The 971-nt window shown below is 29.0% G+C and overlaps 1 protein-coding gene across 1 annotated transcript; it reads left to right on the top strand.

The window, feature by feature from the left end:
• Positions 1 to 360: 360 nt before the first annotated feature.
• On the top strand, positions 361 to 759 carry LOC136082697 (general transcription factor II-I repeat domain-containing protein 2-like). Its single transcript, XM_065802117.1, has 2 exons — positions 361 to 397; positions 440 to 759. The coding sequence occupies exons 1-2, from the start codon at positions 361 to 363 to the stop codon at positions 757 to 759; spliced, it is 357 nt and encodes a 118-aa protein (XP_065658189.1).
• The last annotated feature ends 212 nt before the right edge of the window (positions 760 to 971 follow it).

Raw genomic sequence — 971 nt, forward strand, 5'->3', positions numbered from 1 at the left:
CAGGAAAAATAAAATCGAATTGCTCAAAACGATAATTAACAATCAAATAAATATTTCATCTTTCAGTAAAGAATCAATTAATACAACAGAAGCAAGTTTTGTTATAGCATGGAACATTGCAACAGAAAAACATCTATACACTGATGGAGAATTTGTAAAGCAAAATATTTCAGATGTCCTCTTAGTTTTAGATCCTAAAAATAGCAAAATCCAAAGATTAATTTCACAGATTCCTATTTCTCCTATTTCTCGACATACAACTGAAAGAAGAATATCTGATAAGTGCTGATATTGAGCAGCAATTGTTGAATGACTTAAAAAACTGTGAAGCATTTAGTTTAGCTCTGGATGAATTAATAGATGTTCAAGATAAATCTCAAATGGCAGTATTTGTTAGGTATGTAACATCAGATGTAATTGTGAAAAGACGAATTACTAGATTTGGTTGAGCTAAAAGATACAATTTGTGGAGTTGATATAAAGGAAGCTCTTGAAACAGTTCTAGTTAAAGCCAATGCACCTATCAACAAACTTGTTAGTATTGTTACAGATGGTGCACCAGCAATGGTTGGAAAACATTTTGGACTTATTGGTTTATTAAAAAGTGATCCTAAGTATCCAGAGTTCATTCCAGTTCATTGTTTAATTCATCGAGAACATTTAGTAGTAAAACATTTTAATTTTTCAATCGTTCTAAAATCAGTGTCAGAAATTGTAAATTATATTCAATCAAATGCTAAAAATCACAGACAGTTTTAAAACTTAATTAATGAATTGGATCTTGCTGACAAACCAAATGACTTATCATTTTACTGTGCTGTACGGTGGCTTTCAAGTATTGATGCTTTATATAAGTTAGAAATAATTAAATCTTTTTTGATTGAAAAGAAAATGACTTTTAAAATTCTTGATGATATGAATTTTTTGCAAGATCTTCTGTTTTTGACTGATATAATGCAACATTTACAAAG

Source organism: Hydra vulgaris, chromosome 07 (assembly GCF_038396675.1).
Source record: "Hydra vulgaris chromosome 07, alternate assembly HydraT2T_AEP".
NCBI lineage: Eukaryota > Metazoa > Cnidaria > Hydrozoa > Anthoathecata > Hydridae > Hydra > Hydra vulgaris.